Raw genomic sequence first — 22,343 nt, 5'->3', positions numbered from 1 at the left:
CCGGGGTTGGTTCTTCCCGTGACCCGGCTGAGGGGACTGTGCTCTCCAGGGGGAACCGCCGTAGCTGGGGGCTCTGTGGGGTGGGAGTGGGCCTGACAGGGCTGCGACGGGGCTTCGGAGGTTGCGCGGTGCCCAATTCTTGTGGGGGGGTGGGTGGGGGGGAGCTTTGTGATGCGCAGTTACGTGTTTGTGTGTATATACATAGCGAATGGGTACGTATCCCTTCTTGTGTGTGTATATACAGTGAGATGTGAGCATGCTTCTTAGCGCGGGGGGGGGGCAGATGGGCGCACGCGCGCAGGTCGCGCGAGAGTGGTGCAGCGAGGGGGCTGAGGGTTGGCTCCCTTTTTGACAGGCCTGCATTTGTTTCGGCCCGTGTGATTTTTGCCACGGGCGTGTGATGCAAAGCTTCTTTCCCCGCCTACGTTCCTCCTCCCCACGTGGGTTTGATTTGGGAATGGGGCAGAGAGAGAGACGACTTGCACCGAGATTTGAGCTGGGAACCGGATTAATTCTTCGGCTCTCCATCGGAGGCCCGGAGATATAAAATGCGGGTTCTTAATTTGGCATCTTCTGCACGTGTTTTCGTATTGTATGCACACCTGGGGCTCCTTGTTGTTTAGTCGTGTCCGACTCTTCGTGACCTCATGGACCAGAGCACGCCAGGCACTCCTGTCTTCCACTGCCTCCCGCAGTTTGGTCAAACTCATGCTGGTAGCTTCAAGAACACTGTCCAACCATCTCGTCCTCTGTCGTCCCCTTCTCCTTGTGCCCTCCATCTTTCCCAACATCAGGGTCTTTTCCAGGGAGTCTTCTCTTCTCATGAGGTGGCCAAAGTGTTGGAGCCTCAGTTTCAGGATCTGTCCTTCCAGTGAGCATTCAGGGCTGATTTCCTTAAGAGTGGAGAGGTTTGATCTTCTTGCAGTCCATGGGACTCTCAAGAATCTCCTCCAGCACCATAATTCAAAAGCATCAATTCTTCGGAGATCAGCCTTCTTTATGGTCCAGCTCTCACTTCCACACCTGGGGCTTATGTAAAAACAAGAGAGAGAGAGAGAGAGCCCCCTCCCAAGAGTTGTCTCCAGAACTACTACCTAAGAGGGCCAGTTCATTTTTACATAGGATTCTAATTTGGAGGCAACGGAGAAGCAAACGAGATGGAATGGTCTTTATGCCTCTGCCCTATATAAATCGTGTGAGAGGGGGGGGAGTTTGCAAGCATATACTGATTATATAAAAAGGAGTGGGGGAGCAACCTCATCTGCTCCTAAAGCACTTTGCTGCTTTAAGCAGTTTTCCAACACCAGAAGTGAGCTGGCCATAAACAAACAAGCAAAAACTATTAAAAGCAACAGAATGCGGGGGGGGGGGTGTCAGTAAAATAGCATGTTTGAGCGGATAGCATGTAATATTGTTTTAGCTGATGGTTGATACGACTGGTTCAATTGCTCCTAAAGAAGTTGTATATACATTTGTCTTGCATTTTGTTTGGTCTTCTGGGTCCCCCAGAAGAGCCCTACAACTCAAAATAGTGAGCGTTTAGTACACCTTGGAGATTTCATTCTTTCATTCCCATGTTGTTTCCTCCTTCAGTCTGTCTGCCTGTAGTTACCATACTGTGTTTGCATGCTAAACATTATTTATCTGTTTTGTATTCTTTCCTACTTCCAAGGAACTTGGACAGTTGGGTGCACATAGAATTACTCCAATTTCAAATTATCTTTTTATTAAAACATACAGGGTTTAAGCAAATAAACCCACCTTTTTATTTGTTTTTGCAGTATTGATCAAGCTGGAAATAAAGGCATCACATTTGAAAAAGTAGTCTTAACATAAAAGCTATTGTGGTATATTGGGCCTCAGTATGCTTCCTGAAGAAAGGGTTAAAACTTATGATTGGTTGCTCACAGAATCAAGTTTGGAAAGGCTCAAAAGCCTGTTCAGTTCAGCCCCTGCTCCAAGGGCAGACACTTTGTCCTCTTTCTTCTCACCAGGCTACATAATCCAGTATGTTTCAAAGAGAAAAGTTTTTTTCATATAAAATGCATGGAAAAAAGATGTATCACTGAAAGAGACACTGAGGCTATTTAGATCTTTATATTTCTAACTCAGATAATTAGTTTTATGCCCCTTTCCTCTGTTAAATAAAAAGAGAGGGGGAAATGCAAGCTTAAACCTACTTTTCAAGATGTTACATGTTGATTTAACACAAACAAAAAAAAACTATATAAAAAGGAGCAGGAAAACTTCTAAATGCAGTGCTTTTCACTCTTAAATTATCCAGTGTACATTTAATTTCTTAACTGTTTGATTTGGTAATGCACAGGTGGAGAAACTTTAATTTTAAGGTCTGCATTTTCATTTATTTATAAAAAAAATTGACTCCTTTTCATCATCAATGTGGTCCCAAAGCATTGTCTGATGGGCAGCCTTCAAGGGGTCACTTGACAAATGCATAGAGCAGGGTTGGTTAGAGACATGGATGGAGGAGGAGGAAGAATCCTGAAGGCTGGATAGAGAGGTTTTTCGGGTCACATTTGGACTATGGAGTGCACGTTCCCTATTCCTGATTTAGTAGATGCTGCTCAGCTCCAATGGTAAAAGATTGCAATCCAGTTGATTGGTAGTAAGATTAATTGATTTCAGAAAATATAAGTTCAAAAAATGTGCTTGGTAAGACTTTCCAATTAAGAAATTTTGATCTGGTTCGTCATGTGAAAATTGTGAACATACTACTCCGTGTCACACTTAATGCAGCTGTAATAAACATTGAATCCTATTCTTTTCTGACTTGGGTGTTTTTGGAAGATGATATCCATATCTGAGCTAACATGCATGACAAGCTACTTTAATCTATTGGATATGGGCACAAAGCATGACCTGGCAATCTTTAATCCTAGCTTCAAATTTATCTCTTTTTGCATTGTATGAACTGCTGAAAAACAGATGTGTAAGTGACTTGTGCCTCCACTGTAACAGTTAAAGGAGAATTCAAGTGGAGGCCATGTGTGAACTCAAGGTTCTTACAGAGCTAGTGCATTTGGGTTTCATGAGTATTCTTTGAAAGCTATGGTGAAAGTACGACTCACTTGTGTTGGCCTTGATCATTTGTTTATAACCAAGGCCTGATGCAGATGTAAAATCAGGATCACAGTTTAGAACAGGGATAGCTAACGTGCGTGGTTAAGGGATAGCATGGTTAAGGATGTATGGGAGCAACATCTGGAGGGTCACAGGTTAGCCACCACATTTAGAAACCCCTGGTTTAATTTCCTCCTCCCCTTTTTGGAGATAACTATTATATCTGCACCCATGTTAACACATTGTGTGGTTAGTGTCAAATCAAAGTTTGCCTCCAGGTATGCATGTTTGCATACCTTGATTAAATTTAACTGAGGCATTAACAAAAGTGGAAATGGAATAATTTCCATAGGAGAGGAGACAAGGGAGAGCAGCCTGGCTTAGAGATGTGGAACATGTTGCTTGTTCCAGGCTTTACAAGACAACCTAAATCAATAAAACATGTTGTATTGTAAGGATAAGAAAACTAACCATGCAAGACCTTTGAACATACTTTAGGTGCTTCTGTTCCTATCATTTTTGTTGTAATCCTAAACTGTGATACATCAAGTATACACTTTAGAGATAATTACTTAAGTTATATCACTGCGCACAACACCACTATTTTTTATTTAGCTGCAAAGTGCCGCTGGCATGAATTTAAAATGTTTATTGTCTGTTTGAAGATGATTTCTTTAATATTACATAAAAAGTTGAAGTGTTGTAGTTCTAAATCCCAAACTCCTGGAATCTGAATATCTCAGTAGTGCCACTAGTCCAAAAATTGTTGGAGTATTTGCAAAGTGTATGCTTTCTGCGGCATTTCACTTTTCACCTGGCAGCTGTGAATTATGAAATGGCTTCGTATTTATGCTGCATGTTTAGTTACCGTAGTTTAGCTGATAGGATAGGAACTGAATCAGAAGTTTGTTGTGAGACTTTCTAAGCCAATCATAATAATAAATTTTGGACTGCTGTGCATGGATAACTTATTCTGTTATTTCTGCAAATAAGTTATAGAGATAGTTGTGGAGAAGCTGTGGTAGATGATCTCAGAAGAATAAGGGGAAACTGACTTTGGGGGTGAAATTGCTCTAATAAAAAACATGCTCATGTACTATTCTGTGTTTTATTATTTTTTAAAAACTTGCAGTTCATGGTGACTTGTTCAGTAATAGTCACCACATCTTCTGCTACACCTTCCCAAATGCCATTAACCTACAGACCAACTCAAAAAGATCTTGCAATATTTTTGAAAGATGCTTGGAATTTGGCAAATTCTAGGAAAAGAATTCCATAGTTACCACTGAGAATACTTCTATATTACTGATGCCTGAACATGGCATGCACATTATATTGTTGAGGTCATTCTTTGTCAGACTAAGATCACTCAGTGTAAGGTTCAGTGGATAAATATTAGCACCTTCCATTGTGCTCGGGGTCAGTAGTGCCACCTGTGTAGTACTTGTGTAATACAGTATGCGGGGGCCAGTAGGAACATAAGACCGTCTAACATTTGCACTAGCTGAAGCTTTGATCAGTGCCCAAGGATATGTAGTGCAGTAGTGTACACTAAGGAATGAATGAAGACTGCTAGATCTGAGTATGACCCCCCCCCCAAGTCAGTAGCCACTGATAGGAAAAAACGGTTTTGGCCGCTGCCAGTGCTTTGAGAGTGATAGAACCATTGAGTCTGCCATTTCCAACATTCTGCAGTTTTCCTAGAGGACTACCTCTAGAAGGAATGGTGTGCCAGAGGAAGGGTAGGAAGGAGGAAAATGGCTGCCACAAGCAGTAACTGTCTCAGCAGCGGTGCAAAACTAGAGGAAGTCAAGGATATGGTTAATTGAGGATTGAAGCAGTGGGTGAAGAAGGACCTACCTGCCTATTTAAAAAAAAGAGAAGGAGACAAGCTCAGAGGAAAAAATGGAAAAAGAAAATATTACTAGATGGTTATTGGTTTAATAAAGCAAAAATGGCCTGTTCCAGTCTTCTGAGATCTACTTTTAAAAAAACTACAATCCTTTTCCTAATAGGAACATAGTTTGCTTCTAGGAAGGCAGACCTTTGGTCCATCTAGCTCAATGCTATCTATGCTATTTGGCAGCCGCTCTCCAGATTCAAAGAGGAGTCCTTTCCAAACTTTCTGATAAGTTTTCTGATTCACAGTTTTCCAGAAAACCCACATTACTGATCATGAGGCTCCAAATGTTCATTAAATATTGGTCTGTGTTCCAGTATCCAGTGGACCACAGACTACCTGTCTTTGTAATAGATGAAGAACAAGTTATACTGGCTCAGTTGCATTCCTGCTCAATAGGCTCTGAGAAACAGAGAACCTTGTAGAAAGACTTTTGTTAAGGGTTGGAAGGGGCACTGGACTTGAGATTTGTGGGAAATATTTTCATCACAGTGTTTTCCACTTGGCATTAGAGAAGGATTGTATGACAGATACCTCAGAGAAAGCACTTTCATTGCAGGGATAATCCCCAAAGCATCATAGGGCAGCTGATACTTTGTGTTGTCAGAATCTCTACTGCAGACTCCCATTGGAATAGGAAACTGCAGGAACAGATAATCTCTTTCAGTCTGATGGATTTTCTTTGATAGTTGAATACACTGATTCTACAGTTAGTTTACATGCATCACCAAAGGGGTTCAGCAGTAATGAATATCTGAGCACCCAAAGGTTTAAATGTTTGTGGCCAAAAGCATGTTAATGATATTCTGTCTGCCGTAGATCACAAGTCCTGGTGGCCTGTTATTTCAGTTTTGTTTGAATTTGGCTTCACTAAAGGTCCACAAATCTGTTGCTAGTGGCATTCATATATATATATATATATATATATATATATATGTATAGATAGATAGATAGATAGATTTCCAGAGACCGTTTATGAAAGCCTGTAGTATATCCCCCATAGGGATAATGGGCTTTGAAAAGGCTGCTGGCACAGAAGGCAAAGTAACTCTTGACATGGTGCTCTGCTATGCACTGTGTTGGGATTCAGTGTCATTGATTGAAGGTTGGGGGTTGCTACAGATACTCATCTCAAAAACCCTCACATCTCAACTAGCTGTTAAAATGGTTGACTAAGAAGTTGACCAGAATTCTTTGTGTCATTCTTTAGTGGCTTTGCTGCATTCAGTCTCTTATTATGAACAGGTATCACATGAATACCAATACTAAAGACCTTAGTCATAAGGAAAGTATGAGCACAGTGTACCAGCAGCATAGGATGGCATCAAGACCCATGCCTTCCTATGATCTCTGTCAGTAGCCTCTTAGATGTATTGGAAAGCTGATTAGCTACCCTTTCTCCTGTTCCAGAATCTCCCTGCCCAGAATGCATCTGAAGCAATGTCACTCACATGTCATGATCAGCAATATTGAAAGCCATTGAAAGATCCAAGAGGATCATTAGGGTGTGATTTTCTTTGTCCATTTCAAGGCAGATAAAGCAACCAAGGTCACAAGTGCTAACTCTTTGTGATATCTGCTATGAATGTCAAATAAATGAATGTCAAATAGATAGTGGTTAAAAATCCTTGCATCTAGATGTGCCCCAAATGGAAGGACGGTTATTACAGTATTTTTTTACAGAAGAAGAAAATGGAAATCAACAACAGCTAGTTTAGAGCATTGCTACTCAAAACTGGTGGTCCACTGGTGCTGGTCCACAAGTCATTGGCTGCTGGTCCGCAGCAATTCTACCACAGCCTAGGTTGGATGGGATGCTTTCGGGACCGTATATGCTTTGGGCGCTGGCACAGTTGGGTGGGGGGAGAATTGCTGGTCCACCACATCAGTTTGAGAAACACTGATCTAGTGGATCTAGAGTACTGCAGATAGGAGGGCAACTTGTACACTGCATTCCATGAGTGAAGCAGTAACAAAGTGCAGAGTCTGCTGACTGCTGAGCATTCACTAGAAATTCTGAATCTAGTGTGTCAGTGATTGCTTCCAATCATATTGTAGAGTTGGAAGGGACCCCAAGGGTCATCTAGTTCAACCCTCTGCAGTGCAGGAATCTCAACATACAGTCTTCTATCCAGTTGAAGCCATAACAGGCCCTATCTGGAATGCTGACTCCATTAACACTAGCAACTTCCAAGGGAACTGAATCTAAGCAATTTTATATGCAAAGCAGCTGGTGTATCATTGGCAAGAAAATGAGCAGTTCCTCAATTTTCAGGCAAAGAGAGCCTGAATTTGTCAGAACAATTTCCATGTAGAATAGACAGATTGTCCACACAGAAGACCATTTCCTTAGCAAACTATGCTATAGCAGTGACAAAGATCATTTAAAAGGCAGTGGCCAAACTCTAATAACAGCAATCTCATTTCCATTCCCTGGAGGATGTATTTCTGAGCCAGGAAAATATATTAAATGTAGTATATGACCTACTATTTATCAGCTAAGCATTTTGGATAGATCCCAGATTGTTAAAAGATAGGAAATCCTGAACCTGTTATCCTGGCCTTTGATGCACATATGCCAAATTATTCAGAGTAAGAACTCCACAACCATTTTGACCAGGAAATAATGTATGTAGGATGGTTAGATGACAGCAGAATCTCCATTCTAACTCAGACCATCAAGATAAGGAATTCGTTCTGCTTTGGCTAGATTGCATGATTTTATTGTGTTATAGGCAAATACATCTTTATAGATCACAGCTGCTTCAATCTGTATGTCCTGAAAAGTTATATCTAGGAAAGCAAAGTGTCTGCCGTGTTTTTGTCCTCTTAAATACTTGCTGCCCAGCAAGCAGTAGTTTTTGATGGCCTAAACTAGGGCTTTACTGTTTTGTTTTTAATTCTATTTTATTGCTTAATATTGCTTGAATAATAATGTGAATACCTGAATTGTTTGAGTCATTCCTTGATGATGAACTGTATATAATCCAAAGCAGAATAGGATGATGCATTAGAGGAAGCATTTTGAAACAGGCTTGTTTCATTGGCACTACCATAAATTTTCTCTCTAGCATTTATAAGTTATACTCTGCCTTGTAAAAGGACTTTGCACACTAAAATTGTTTTTGCAACAGAAGTTACTGCATTCTTTAAAAGTGATGTAGTTAATGAACAGAGAATTAATACTTTTATAAATATAAAAGATTGCTTGTAGGGACATCGAAACAGACTTTGAAAAAGTGTTTTTGTAAGATAACGTTCTTGAATTACCTTCTTTAGATCTCTTGGGAAATCTATAGCTGTAAATGAAATAAATGTGCAAACCTAATGATAGAATACATACAGCTTTTTTTTACTGAGCATAACTATTATAGACAAACTTGGCCTTTGTTTAAAAGATACCAATTAAAATCATGTGATTGGTATCACACAGGTTTCATGGACAAATAAAATGATAGATCTGATGGACTGAGGAGATGGCGGGAAGAAAACTACTGGGAGAATATGGATCATATTGAAGTCTTTTCTAACAAGACCCTGCTGAATTGCAGTAGGTATTACAATTGTTGGAAGTAGATATCTACTGGAATAGGTCTGGAAGAGCAGAGAAAATGAAGTTTTAATTTGTTAGACATTTTAAAAAATGAGTTTCCATAAACAAAGACGAGTTTCAGTGTCAAAAACAGTTACTTTGTGAGCTTGCACACTCCTTCCTCTCATCATGGCATTCTTCCCCTCCGCATCGTGTTTTGTAGGTAACTACAGCTTGCCATACAAGATATGAATCAGGAAAGCCATGATTATTGCCAACGAAAGTTTGCCTACAAACCAGAATTCACAAACCCACTTCAGTCTGTGGTTTCTTATTCTGGTTTGAAGGCAAACTTCCATAGCTCATCTGAATAAATGATTAGAACTCATTTCTCTAACTCTAATTAAAGATTTATATTAATAGAATTACTGCCAATCAGGGTGCATGACTTGGAAGTAGTTCATGTAGTATCTCTTGTTTCCTTCCTTGCCTGCTTGATGTTGGTTATTCTTGTTTGCTTTTAAAGCAACTATTCTAAAATTATTACTGTTATTTTTACTTTATCTTAGAAGGCGACAGATGGATACAGATTGCAAGGGATAACTTAACTGCAGCATAGTCTAGGGAATGCAGATAAAAAAGGAAAAGAACTATATTTTATACAGACACACTGAGAGAAGTACTAGAAGATCCATAAGCCTTAAGGCAGGACCTTATTTTAAGCTTTTTATAAACAAAACTATACAGCACTTAATTGCATTTTTGGAGCTTAACAAATTATAAATATTAAGATACAAGGCAAATGTACCATAGGCACAGTGAATAGACTTTTCATTTTCTTCAGTACATCTTTATCTTGTGATGTTCACTGGTGTAAAGTATATAGAGGGCCACTAGCTTAAATGAGTTAAAGATTCCAATTCATGAGGCACAGGTATGTCAGCAGCTATTAGCTTATTGAAATCTCTGTGCCTGGGGCAGTGTACCTCTGAGTATCAGTTACTGAAAGAGAAATAGAATGGCTATCACCATCAGCTTCCAGAAACAGTTCAGCCTCTGTTGGATGCACAGTGTTGGGCTCTTTGGTCTTTGATCTGATTGTGCAAGGCAGTTTGCGTGTCCATTCTTTGCGTGATCCACGCTTTAAAATCTGCTTGACTGCCATTGCCTCCTATCTGAACTTCAATAAAGAACAGACAGAACATCAGAACCTGCCAGCACTGCAGCAGACATTAATTTGTTTCTATTATAACGTGAGTTTCCCAATTATAATGTGAGTTCATGTAATCCATATTGCAATTTTGCACTCTCCTGCCCTCAGGTTGAAAAAGCAGTGTTTATGCATGCTGTTTGCCCTAGTTCCATTATTTCTTCTTGTGGAACCCTCACCTACCTTACTCATCCTCTTTTGCTTCTCTTGTATAAAAATCAGAGATTGCAGTGATTTTTAGTTTCAGTGCCTATAAGGTAGTAATAAACCAGAAGTGGAGCAAACTAGATCATAGTTGTGACTGTAAGGAGAAGGGATAGAGTCAATTATTTGGAATCGCCTTCTGAGCCCTAATTTTGTCCTCTACAACAGAAAAATGCAAGCATATTGTACTCAGAAACTGAATCCCCCCCCCATATTTAATGATAATACGAAGGATTATATATTTAAATAGAATTTAAGCATAAAATACAACAAGGGATGTAGTGAGCAACCTGTGTATTAAAGGTGGCCATTCAGAAGTAGCTGTATGTGGTTAGCCCAGTTAAAGAAAAGAAAGGCTCTGGAAATTAGAATAACCCCTTACATGTTGGCACCTATTTGTAGGTTTCTTCCAACAACTTGAGAAACTCTGAGGTACTGTTTGAATCCCGGTGAGAGAAGCAGCGGCATAAAACAGGCTGTGAAACTGAAGACAAAACTAAAAGGGAGATATAAGGAGCAGTTGTGGAATGGGTTGGATTGTTTGTGTGATATTTCCTAAGGTTAAAAAATGCTAGAGAAATGTGACTTATTAGGGGATGCTGCTAAAAGTTTAAGAGAGTCAAGTGCATTGATTCAGCTGGGCTAGCTAACATGTCAGCTATTTTCTAAATTGGAAGCTATTAGACAAAAAAGCATGCTAAGTTTGTTTTTTGTGCTTATGCCGCTGTCCTATTTTTAGGTTTTATGCAATATTTTGAAAAGTAAAGTAACATGACAATTGACATACAGTACATACCTGTATTGCTAGCAGCATGAGACCTAAACTGTAGTTTTGCATGTAGCATTTGTTTATACCATGATTAAAAAATGAGTTTTTTATTAAAAAATATTTTCTAATGTGTTTAGAATTGCTTCCCTCCTCCCCTCTTTCTCTTGCAGAAATGGGTCAGGAAGCTGGAAAGCCCACATGGCCAAAACCAGCAGGAGGGTATCAGACTATTACAGGCAGAAGATACGGAAGAAGGCATGCCTATGTCAATTTTAGACCATCTCTGACGAACCAAGAGAGAAATTCGAGCCAACACGATGGAGAATGTGAAGGATTAGAACTAGATGATGTTCAAAAAGAAAATTATTTGTGTGCGTGTCAAATAATTACAACCTGAAAATATTTTTCTTCTTAAGGGAAAGCATTTGAAATAATAACATGCTGTTGGTACAAGTCAGTTGAACAAAAGGCTAGGTAATAGTGAAATTGGCAGTATTGCTAAAACTTTTTTCTTACATCCACTAGTGTATTTGAAGCTCATCAGAATGATATGAAATTATTAAAACTGCGGTCAAAACCTTAGCCACGGCCCCAAATTTGCATAATTCTCTATTGAGGGAAATACTAAAAGTGGTTTGTATGACAGTGGTTCATAGATGGATCATTATTGGAATTTTAGTTTTATTATGCATGCAAACAATAGAATGCACAGAAATGGGCATGTTTCAGGTGTTCATTGTCCATGGATATAGGCAATTATATACCATACTTTGTAGCGTTGGGTAGTAAGTAAGTGGCCTTCTGTTCATTTCTCTCTCCAGCTTTGCTTTATTTGTTGCATCCAGTTAGTTTCTGCACAATCATCTTCTAACTTTATTACCTTAATGTTGTTGGTTGTTGCTATTTTGAAGAACTCCTCTCCCCCCCCCCACCTAATCTTAGCAGTATTTTAACTGTTCTAAAAATGTAATAATAACTTGAATCCAATTTTCTCAAAGTAAGACCCATAGGAACATGGGAAGCTGGCTGGTACTGAATGAGACTATTGATCCATCTAGCTAGTATTCTCAGTGATGACTGGCAGCGACTCTTCACGATTGCAGGCAGGGAGTCTTTACCAGCCCTACCTGGAGATGCCGGGGATTGAACCTGGAACAATCTGCATGCAAGGCAGATGCTTATCAACTACGCTACTATATTGAAACCCATCAATTACAGTACTGTATTTTTTGCCAATATCGTAGGAGATGCCAAATCATCAGTTAACACATTTACATCTCACCTCTTAGCCAAATGTTCATGCTGCTGCTTACAACATATTAAATATAAATCACAATAAAACCATTTAAATGAAAATAAAATAGTAACTTTGGCAACATAAAGTGAAACACCATCCTATTAAAGCTAGCAGAATATGTGCCCTTCCATGTTTTCAGATTCTTTCATCAAAATCACAGAAATACTGATGGAGAGACAGAGGAAGGACGTTCCAGAACCTAATTAAATTGTTCCATGAAGCACTTGGCTTTGACTTGGGGGATTGTATCATAAGGAATGGCATTGACAGACACAATAAATATACACTTGTTTAATCTTAGTAATAGCTATTGATAGAAAATACTGCATTCTTCTTCTTAAGATGTTGTAGAACAAGAATTTCCTTTAACTGGCCATGTTCGGAGGTTTGATACAGTTTCTAGTGCAGGGATATTCTTTAAAATTTCTGTAATTTAATACTGTGTGTTGACTCGGAAGTAATACATAGTAATTCTGCAGCCTGGTCAATATTCTGTGTTGTCCCCTAAGTTCTTAATATGTGGCATATCAGCAGCTATAAAAAATGTCAGGGTATGGTTAACAGAACTGCAAGATGCTGGCTTTCTCATTCTGATACGCAATACAGCATGATTTTTCAGCATTACCTTAAATATATTTTAATTCTAGCAATGAACATCCATGAAATCGTCATAAAATGTCTCTTATACATATTACGACTCGCTTTTTTAACATTCTAATGAAGAACAGCCACAGTTGAGCATCATCAACAAATGCCATTTTTATTATGTGTGTTGATAAAAAAAAAACTTTGATTGGTCTTATCATTCCAACATATACTTTCTTTACATTTTTATATAAAGGTTCCAGTCCACTTGCCCAAGTATGTTCTCCTTTGGCAGATGTACCATTGTTAGCAAATGTTGCTTCAGAAAATCCTGTTGGTCAAGCTGAACTGAACCAAGCAGTCAACACAGATGCTTCTCCATTTTCTCCAGCATGTTACAATTGGGGAGACGGACAAACTGGGAGTAACAATATGAATTCTGATACTTGTGGAGAGCACAATAACCTTAATGGTCAGAATGGAATTGCTTTTGTAAACATTGACTCTTATGAGCCAGATAGCAGTGATGGAGAGGAAGAGAATGACCAAAATGATATTTCATTAGCTAAAGAAGAAGCGGGAATATTTCAAGAGACACTGGATAGTATGCTTTCTGAATTGGAGAAAGGAGTGGACTCCTTTAGTGATCTGCAGTCACATCTGTCTAATTTCAATCATAATGCTTCAAGCAAAAGTTTTGAAGACATAAGACCAGTGCCTTTCAAGAGACATTCTAGCCTAGAATTGGATACTGCTCACCAAAATAAGACACTTGTAAAAACATCTAGTGAAGACGAGCGTCTAGTAAAAAATAACCTTAGTGTTACTTCTGATATGGAACAGCAAAAAAATACAGCTGATCCTACAATTAGGACACAAATAGGAATTTGTAACGAACTGAGTACTGTGAAGACAGACCAAGAGAATTCATCAGAACTGGTCGTAAGACCCAAAGTTAGAAAACAAAATCCTGTGAGCCAGTTGGATAGGAAGCAGTCTTTTTCGAATGAAGAGGAAGAAAAGACCAGCAGTAGAAGGTGGAGTGAGAATGTGGATGTCCAGCACTGTAACACAGAATGTGTCCTGAAACACAGCAAAGAGAAAAGCAATTCTAGTATGTTTTTTGATCCAAGAGACTATGGAGGAGCTCAAAAGAAAATAAAAAGTGAACTAAGGAAGCAAAATATAACACTTCAAGAAAAAAGCAAAGTGGACGATAGTGCTTTCTGGGATGAATTTGAAGACTCTGGCAGAAATCTATCAAGCTCCAACAAAGATGAAGACAGGTAAGAGTTTCTGCAAAGTTTAATTCAAATTTTCTACATGTCTGAATACCTGTACAATGAAAATCACTAAGGTTAGGACAATATTAAATGGTCTCGTAGGACTGACCCCATGTAAGGTGATATCTGCCAAATGGTACCAGTTCCCCATATTCCTTATATGGTAATTAACGGTCCCAATTTCCCCCTTTCTGATCTTTGCCAAAGGGAATGGTCCCCGAGAAAGAAAACTCCAGACTGTACCATCTGATGTTTATACTTTTCACTATGTACTTTATGACATAATTATTGGTGCCAAAACGTGGTGAGTTTTTTGTTTTTTGGTGGAGCTGCTAGCCCTAAGAGCCTCAGCAGTTACTCATAAGACCAGCAGTTTTGGAAATAACATAATTTTTGTAAGATTTCTTGATAGCCAGACTTCTTTATATTTTGTGACATAAGTATTTTGACCCAGACTTTTGGACTATTAGCATCATCTGCTAAAAGCAAAGCTGCATTTTTCTTTTTCTTTAGTGGCATATTCACTGCTGTTAATGCTGTCTTAATATTTCAGAAGCACTTTACTACTTTGTAAGTCATTATCTCCACATGACAGAAAGAGAATGAAGTCATAAAAGAAGCCACACAAACAAATTTAGGAATGAAGGTGAAGTGGAAGTAAAATCTTTATCGCTAGCGGCCTTTTCAAATGCACCACAAACTTTGAACACATCTATATCTTGTCCTGAGTTTGCCCAGCTGTGTGCAGATACAGTGTTAATGCACCTACTGGAATTGAGCAGATTCATTATTCTATATATGCTTCATGGGTATAAAAATTGGGGTTAGGCCACAGGAATATGTGCATCTTTAATACTTTTGGGAATTGTTCTATCAAGTAGAGTAGGGCAAGGTGTTTTCAGCATGGGTGGGGTGAAATGTCGGACTCTACACCTTCTCATTGTACTCATCCTCATGTGCACAAACTCCCACCTCTGATTTATTAATAAAAGTATATACTGCCAATTCAAACAATACAACATGGCACTGTACAGCAGCATATACACCATAAAAACAGTTGAGAATGATTAAAATGACTGGCTCATCCATAAATTTAAGCAGTTGCATAGGCTTGTCTACATAAAAATGTCTTTAAGAGATACCTGGAAATAAAAGCAAGGGTGTCTGCTGAATCAAGGGTGTTTGCTGAATCTGCTGGAAGAGTGTTCCATAGCACAGGATTGGTGGCATTAACCTTCTAGTGGAGGCCATGCCTCCCCCTAAAAAGATGCAGCCCCAAAGATAAACACCACAAATCTAGCTTTGGAAGATGAGGGGGCTACCGTATTTTTCGCTCCATAAGACGCCCCCCCCAAAGTAATGTCTGTGGGCGAATGTGGGGTGAATGTGGGGCCGATAGCTGGCTCCATTTCTGGCCCAGGCCTCCATTTTTTTATGTTCTGCAGACGGAGGCTGTTTGTTTCCCCAGCGACATGTGACTGGCTGATTAGATTATCTGTCTGGAAACTGTAGAAAGGGCTCCCTTTCCTTTCCTAAAGAAGCTGCAGAACTGTGAGTTGAACCCCATAAAAACAGGATTTTTTCCCTTTGCAAAGTAAGCTCAACAACTTTGAGCTGATCCTCAAAAAACTGGGGCTTTCCCCCTTTCCTCCTCTAAAAACTAGGTGTGTCTTATGGCCAGGTGCGTCTTATGGCGTGAAAAATACGGTAATTAATTTCAGCTCTTCTTGCCACTGGAACTAGCTTCAAAAGGAAAGTTCAGGGAGCCATTGCATCAGTGCATTTCTCCCAGCCTTCTCCCCAACCTCCTCAGCTGCCTGGCTACCTTCATTTGGTTGTTGTACACTGTATAGTAATTTTAGATAGTTAAGTAGATTTTTAATTTCCCATAGTTGAAACTAATAAGCTCTCTGCACCTTCAAATAAAGAAAACAACTGTTTCAAAGCTGTATCTGTAGGATATCCTTTGCATTATCCTTTCATTGAATGTTTTAATGAATGGAAGTACTTTAATTTTTTTAGCATATTTAAGGCATTTTCCATGGAACTTGGACCTGAATGAAAAGTAGCTATGAAATTTCCATGTGCTGAGCTCTCCTCTATATAAACGCACCTCTTCATTAATACCGCAAATGTGTTTCTGCCATGTTAAATCTACTTTGTGATACAAAGTTAATTTGTTCAAACGCCCAAGTAAAAGAAGAAATAATAGATGTATCCATAATGATTCTCTAATTTGGCTGCATTCCAGCTTCACTTTTAATCATTCCCTCAGTGCTAACTGGGTATTGTTGTGGAGTGTAATTAGGAAGACTTGGATTTTAAATGTAATTAAAATGTGCTGGAATTTTACAATGGTGGCCTGTTTCTAAATTGCTCAACAACTGGGAAAAGAAAAGGAATAATTGGAAGGGTGATAGAGAAGGGTGTGTTTTGAAAAACTGTTAAAGCATTAAACTGTTTAGGGGCTGCTATGCACACTTTTGGGTCTGTATCCTAAAATAAGAGGTGCCCAAACCACTTCGGTATTTCTGAGAATGAAAATTATATTCAGCATCTACTAGTTCATTCCATCAAGGCACCAACTCCCTAGTTGTTCATTCTTCGGGTATTTTGTTTTAATTGAACTACTCTCATGTCATGAGCATGTGCTCCTTTGCAAGTGGGAATAAAGAACAGATGGAAGTATTTCATCATATTTAACTTCTGCGCTGTTGGAGCAACTTAATGCAGTACAATCTTGGAAAACCTATTGGAATGCAGCATATTACTTCTTAGTTTAAATGATTTTCAACAAAGCCATGAACATATGGCAGAGGAAAAATCACATTTGCACATTGTCCCATAACTTGGTCAGAAAAATAAAGCGTAATTGTCTTAAGATAACTTTAAGTTCTGGGTCTTAAATATGTCTGCAGCCAATTAGGTTAGAACTGCTTCATTCCTTAGAATTTTTAAATGTAGAAATCAGGTCTGGTTAAGAAAAATTCAAAGTAGTATATGAATGACTATATAAGTGTTTTGCGGGAAATGCTAGAAATATTTTATGGCTATTCAAATACATTTCTATTTTGGGAATAAGTAATGGGAAGCTCAGTAGCCTGTACTTTGATTGTTACAACATTCTAACCAGCTATTTCGGTTAATTGCTTTTAGATAGAACCTTCATCAAAACTTGTAAAAGCAGCTTATTTATTTATTTATTTTATTTAACTGAGAAGCAGACCAAGCTGATAGCTTCTGGTAGTATTTGTAGTCTAAACTATTACACATGGAGCTTTATTGCCACAATACTTGTACAAATGTGGAATGGCTTAGGATTAAACTGTAAATAGTACTGTTCATTGAATCCACCCTTTCTGACATAAATCTTGTTCGTTTGATTTCATTTTGTTTGAAAATCATGGGTCAGACTTATTATTTGGCAAATGTTTCCCACTCCCAGTTATTGAAAATTGACCAGGAGCTAAAATATTAAACATCTCAAGTGTATATTTCTCAAAAGTAATTTATTGTTATTTACTTACAATAGGTTAAAAAACTGTAATAAAATACAGCACAAACAAGCAATTAACCAAAACCAACAATATCAAAGCAGTTAAATCATGCAACAGCAAGATTTACAATTACACACTGAAAGCGTGCCAGGGCAGAAATGCCTTCAGTTTCTTGTTTTATTTTTTTTGAAATATGCATTTTATTGGCTTTAATAACAACAACAAACAATTATGAAGTACAAAGATGCAATTATACAGTCAAGTTACAGTTTAGATTGCTCTTGAACTACTTTGCTACTACTTTGCTATGGTATGTAAAGTGTTCTGAAAGAGCTATCTCCCATTTTCTGTTTAACCAGCTCCAAATAGCAAGACTAACCCCCAGTTTCCAATTAGCAGAGATCTCTTTAGATGCCCATGATTTAGAGGCTTGAAAACATTTGGATTTGGAAAAGAAAATTTTGTTGACCAGAATCAGTAAAAGAATTGGCAGCTTTTAGTTTGTCCTCCAAAAGGAAGATAGGCATTTTTATTTTTATTTTGTTTTCGGCAATGTATTGTGTACTGACATAATGCATAGAGAAACAGTACAGTGGTACCTCGCGTTAAGAACTTAATTCGTTCCGGAGGTCCTTTCTTAACCTTGAAACTGTTCTTAACCTGAAGTACCGCTTTAGCTAATGGGGCCTCGCGCCGCCACCGCGTGATTTCTGTTCTCATCCTGAAGCAAAGTTCTTAACCCGAGGTACTATTTCTGGGTTAGCGGAGTCTGTAACCTGAAGCGTCTGTAACCCGAGGTACCACTGTAAATACAATGGGCACACAATCCATCCAAACTTTAAGCATGATCAAATCTCACTGATTTCAATGGGAGAGTTAATCTTGTGCTTAAATTTCTCTCATTATAGTTTTTGGGACAGAAATATACTTAGCTTGGCTAGATCACAGTCAGCATGTTAACTTCTACGTAAAAATCAACCAGCATTGTAAATGCAAATGGAATGTCTTCTATTGCAGCTCTGAATGCAGTGATGGTGAATGGTCTGCATCTCTGCCCTCCTATTTTGCTGTGACAGTAAAAGATCAGTCCTCCAGCGATGAGAGCTGGGAGACTCTCCCAGGAAAAGAGGAGCAGGAACCTGAATTGCAGAGTGACAGCAGTGGTGTGGAAGAGGAACATAATGAGTTTGGTTTCCAAGCAGGGTATGTTGTCTTATAGAATGAAGTGTACTACTCAGTAAGAATTATTGATGTATTATGTACACTTTACTGTGATAGTTGCTGCTAAAAAAACCCCTAATGATTATGTACTGTTCCATATGTGATCATTGGCTGAAATAATTCCAACACTCACTTTTTTCCTCCTAGAAAGTAAGGGGAAATGTCTGTGCGTGTTATGGAGGGAATGCCTACGGGTCGCGGGGGAGATCTGCTGCAGTCATGAGCAGAGGATCCATGGTTCCCCTTCCTTCCCTCCTCCGTGGCTTGCTTTGAAACAGCAAAGCGGGAGAAGAGCCGCTGAGTGGGGAGGAGAGAGGGACAGAGAGAGCCTGCTTCTTTAAAGGAGCAAAGCGGGAGAGGAGAGGAAGTGTAAGCGGCTCCTGTCCGGTTGGTTCCTTTAAAGCGAGCAGGCTCTCTGTCCCTCTCTCCTCCCCACTCAGCTAGCTAAATAGCAGCAAAGTTTTTCAGCTCGCTAAGCCAGGGATGAGCGGGGAGGAGGGAGAAAAGCAGAGCCTGCTTGCTTTAAAGGAGCAAAGCGGGAGAGGAGAGGAGCCTTCTCCCCTTATACCCCTCTTCTTCATTATTAGCAGCATCCTTCTCCACCCACCCCACGCATGCTCCTTGTCCCTTGAGTGCTTTTCCTTCCCTCCCCACTTAAAATGTGGTTACAAAGGATCCTCAGGATTTTTGCATTGGGCTACTCCAAACTCACTGTCAGATCACATGTCTGTGGCCACAGCATGAACCACAAAAATCATACATCCACTGTTTCATTTAGAATATTTTTTTTCTTGTTTTCCTCCTCTAAAAACTACGTGCATGTTATGGTTGGGTGCGTGTTATAGAGCGAAAAATACGGTAATTAGCTTTTGGGAGCCCCATTTTGGAAAGGTTTCTGTATGTAACATCAGGTAAGGTTTTCCAAGTAGATGTTGACTTCAATCTCCTCTTCCCTGAATCCGCCCCCCCCCCCCCCCCAAGTTGTGGAGTCTTCATTAGCTCTGCTATACTCTGCATTATCAACAGCTTTGGGGGTCACTGATATCCTATTTTGTGATCAGTAAGGTTTAGCTGAGCTAGAGAAGCAGAACCAATAAGCCTACAGCCTTTCAGCACATTGAATATGTGACATACAGTGTGCAGGCAACAACCAATTTATGTGCATTTGATGTGTGTGTGTACATGGCACTGAATCTGGAAGTGACCTGAAAATATCACCAAAATGTCACTAAAAGGGCGGAATGGGGTCGGGGCGGAATGCTTTACGCAGGCCCCGCCGACGTGCATAGGCATTTGCACGGGAGCATAACTCCCGTGCAAAGCAAGGATTGCCTATATCTATAGCTTCAATACACTATGACTCTCCCTTACCATGAAAAGCAGCATCTGCTTACTCCGGCGTAGTTTATTTTTGTAGACGTGCCAAGTGTGCCCAGTCCAATCTTCCATGATTTTGTCAAGTTGAAGTGTTACGGGTAATGAAGACTCCAGATAGTGACATCTCCTGGGGGTTGGTGGGGTGTGATTGTCAAGCAGCAAATTCAGCTTTGGTTTAGTTCTATTCAAGTGCATAAATGGTGACTTGAACGTTGCAGTTTGTTACTAATGTAATCATTATATGGAATGCGCCGAGTTTACTGGACACCAGTTGAAGGGTATGTGATGGTGCACAATGATGTCACTGTTACAGAGTGTTCTCTTTGTGTGCTAAATCCTTTTTATGCATTTACAGATAACTGTTCTTGCTCTGTGCCTCAGTAACTTACAAGTACAGGGCCTACTCCAGGATGCAGTCAGCTTTATATATCACTGTTGAAGTGGCTGTTCTCTCCATTTTACTTGCTTTATAATTTATGAACTGTCAAAAATGTCAAGGTAACAACAAGTAACTCGGACTTTTGGTAAGCAAGAGAGCACTTAGAAAATGATCACATAAGAGAGAAACCAGCTGTTTCTGTTTTGGTGCAGAGAGGACCATTCCAACATACATTTCCTCTATCTGCATTCTGAAGTGTTACAGTCTCAATAAAGCTGTGCCACATAGCTTTTTGTCTCGCATATTTATTTATTTTTATCACCTAGCTGCAAGGTGAGCTGGTAAGATTAGAGCAATAAGGGCTGCAGGCAATAAGAGTAGTTATAGTGCTAATAAATAACATTGGTATATCCACTGATACATCCACAGCTAAAACATTAATGTGGCCTCATTCTGCTCCTAATTTAGTATGGTATCACTAAAATCTCTGTGTTATCTTACCTTATTAAACTTGTTTATTCTCGAGAAAGCCAGTAATGATGGATCTAAGATAAATTTATCTAATTCAGTAGTTTCATTGTGAAAGCACAGTTTAAAGGGCCGTTCAGGAATTTAAATCTTTTTAGGACAACCATGAATCATACTAAAACTAGCTTTTGCCCTACGTTGACTTGTTTCTGCATTTTTTACTGGGGAAATCAAAAGGGAGTCTCAAACAAAAAGCCTGTGATATCAAATTGTAAGAAAAATTATATATGGTGAGATGGTTTTTTCCCCATTGTTGTTACCTTGCTGGGTTACAATTTGGCCATAGCAGAAAGGTTATGTTATAAGAGAAGTGTCACTGATTATGTGATTTTTGCAGGTGCATGTGCTGCATTACATATTCAATACCAAGGTGTAAATTTGTTATATAAAGGTGTAAATTTGTTATATAAAATACTTGAAAACCTCAAAGTGGGCTTTTGTTGCTGCAATAAAGCTGCTTAGACCACTCTCTCCAGTTCTTCACTTCTGCTAGACAGAACATATATTAAATATTTTGGTTGATGCTTTCCTTTCTGGTTAGATTTAAGAGCATGTAGAATTCTTGCTCTGATAAAACTGTCACGTTTTCTTAGAGCTGTGCCAGTTGTCATGCTTGTGTACAACCAGTTGCACAGAGCTTGAGAATTCATTAGCAGGGATTCTAATGACCTTTCCGCTTAAGTCAGTCACTTTTGGGGAACTGGACTAGAGCAGGAGGAATGTCTTGTTGCAAATAAGTACTGAAGAATCGTGTGATTCATTCTAAAACATTTGGTTGAGATTTTTTTATTTTTTTTTTGTAAATGGAAAGAAAAATTTAGTTAAGACCATAATTTTGTCCACCTACACAATAAAGCAATTGAAAAGGAAATTGTTTTACTTGCATGCTAATGACCTTTTTCATGTCACATGACTACAATATAACAAATCGTGACTCTTACAGAGTGATTTAGATAAGAGGTACGTGTGTTCTTGAATACATAGTGCTGACAGTTTTTAAATAGCAGCTAACTTTAAATTATTCCCTCTCCCTATTTTCACACACAAAAATATGAAGGTCTTGTAAATCATTTGATATTGTTGACCTTTATATAAAGACAGCAGACTGTGATCAGTAAGCAAGATAAATTTCAGTTGCAGCTAATTTAGCCAGAATTAGTCTCATGTAGGTTTATAAACTCTGCTTTATTTAGCCTTTTTTCTCATCAAGAAGAGAATTGCTCAAGCTTCACATTTCAAGCTAAGAGGTTGTTTTGTTTTGTATTAAGACAGATGGGGAAGCAAAGGGTTATATCTAATTGTATTTCTTTGCTGACAGAAGACTTTTTGATCCAGTGGAGACTTCTGTGTGTTAAAAGGTGAGAGGAAAGTGATTTTCACAAACTCCTGCTTTCTCCTACAGTCCCTTGAGTGTGTGCAGGTTGCTGCAGAGGGAAGGAAGAATATGTGAAAATGCTCTCCCCTCTCTTTCGCTAATGGA

General features: G+C 39.1%; 1 protein-coding gene across 8 annotated transcripts in view; it reads left to right on the top strand.

Moving 5' to 3' along the window:
• PJA2 (praja ring finger ubiquitin ligase 2) overlaps positions 1 to 22,343 on the top strand; it is a 39,410-nt gene that overhangs the window by 3,859 nt on the left and 13,208 nt on the right. For 3 of the 8 annotated variants that reach the window (XM_080972629.1, XM_080972627.1, XM_080972628.1), the window contains exons 2-5: positions 8,415 to 8,531; positions 10,867 to 11,067; positions 12,835 to 13,864; positions 18,376 to 18,561. In XM_080972629.1, coding sequence (XP_080828755.1) covers positions 8,486 to 8,531; positions 10,867 to 11,067; positions 12,835 to 13,864; positions 18,376 to 18,561 — 1,463 coding nt within the window. In that variant the 5' untranslated portion in view covers positions 8,415 to 8,485. Of the gene's footprint in view, positions 1 to 191; positions 213 to 8,414; positions 8,532 to 9,704; positions 9,767 to 10,866; positions 11,068 to 12,834; positions 13,865 to 18,375; positions 18,562 to 22,343 lie in introns of those variants that run through there. The other 5 variants (XM_080972633.1, XM_080972634.1, XM_080972630.1 and 2 more) reach the window with 4 other exon arrangements.

Source organism: Podarcis pityusensis (genome assembly GCF_964106645.2).
Source record: "Podarcis pityusensis genome assembly, chromosome: 11".
Classification (NCBI taxonomy): Eukaryota; Metazoa; Chordata; class Lepidosauria; order Squamata; family Lacertidae; genus Podarcis; species Podarcis pityusensis.
The sequence above is the reverse complement of the archived record's forward strand: the minus strand, read 5'-3'. Positions and strand labels throughout refer to the sequence as shown.